The 918-nt window shown below is 56.9% G+C and overlaps 1 protein-coding gene across 1 annotated transcript in view; it reads right to left on the reverse strand.

Moving 5' to 3' along the window:
- Positions 1-569: 569 nt before the first annotated feature.
- LOC102473686 (uncharacterized) overlaps positions 570-918 on the reverse strand; it is a 5091-nt gene continuing 4742 nt past the window's right edge. Inside the window, exon 5 of the mRNA XM_027767647.1 lies at positions 570-575. Within this exon, the coding sequence (XP_027623448.1) occupies positions 570-575 (6 nt within the window). The remainder of the gene's footprint in view (positions 576-918) is intronic.

Below are 918 nucleotides of genomic sequence, written 5' to 3' on the forward strand. Positions count from 1 at the left end.
TCAAGCTGAAATGTGCCTGGGAGCATCTGGCATCTGGCTCTCGCTGTGTGCACACCTCCTGAGGAGGAGTGCGGTGGGGAGGTGCTGAAGTCCTCACGCCCCAAGGTCACACAGAGCCTATGTGATCTCAGTGCCGCGGTGTGCTGTGTGAGGTCAGACGTTCTCCTTAACCTCTCTGAACCTGTTTCTTTGTCTATAGAGCGGAGATGACACCAGTGTCTCCTCCTAAGGATTATGGAGCTGACCTCTGTAAGGTGCCTCAGTACATAGCAAATGCTCCGTAAATGAAAGAGGCAAACACTACTCCAAAACATCAAACAGCTCCAACCCTGGGAGTGAATGGTTTATTTCCAAAACTAGAGTCTGGGCGTCTGCACCCCTCAGTTGTTCAGGCAGCCCCTGCTTCCTCTATCAGGGTTTGGGACAGACTACAGAAGAAACAGTCTGAAGCTGAGTGCTGGACAAGACCAGCATTCCTCTGTGGGTTCACTTTTGGTACAGCTGTTCACCTCATGGGGAGGTTTTTCCAGCTGGTTGAACGAAGTGGGGGCAACCCAAGGCCAGGTGGGTCACGTCTGGGGGAGGGGAGGAGGTAGCTAAATGTGGGGCAGAGGCTGAGCATCTCCCCTTGGCTCCTCAAGGGGACTCCTGGGGTGCAGCCCAGTGGCCTGGGGGCCGGGAGAGCCAGCGGAGGGTTGGGCTCTTCCTGTAGGCTCTGTGAGGCAGGGAGGTGACAGGGCCTCATCAGTGGTCATGGGCACTGCTGTGGGAGGAGAAAGGCCTGAGGGCAGGGGTCCCAGGCCAGCTCCATCCAAGACACAAACTGGCTGATCTTTGGGAACCTCAGTTCCAGCCACCTGAGCCCCTTGCTGATCCGTGGGTGTTGCGGTCTTGCTGTCCAGTGGCTCCCCTGGCTGG

Source organism: Tupaia chinensis, unplaced genomic scaffold (genome assembly GCF_000334495.1).
Source record: "Tupaia chinensis unplaced genomic scaffold, TupChi_1.0 Scaffold144346_1, whole genome shotgun sequence".
Taxonomy (NCBI): Eukaryota; Metazoa; Chordata; class Mammalia; order Scandentia; family Tupaiidae; genus Tupaia; species Tupaia belangeri.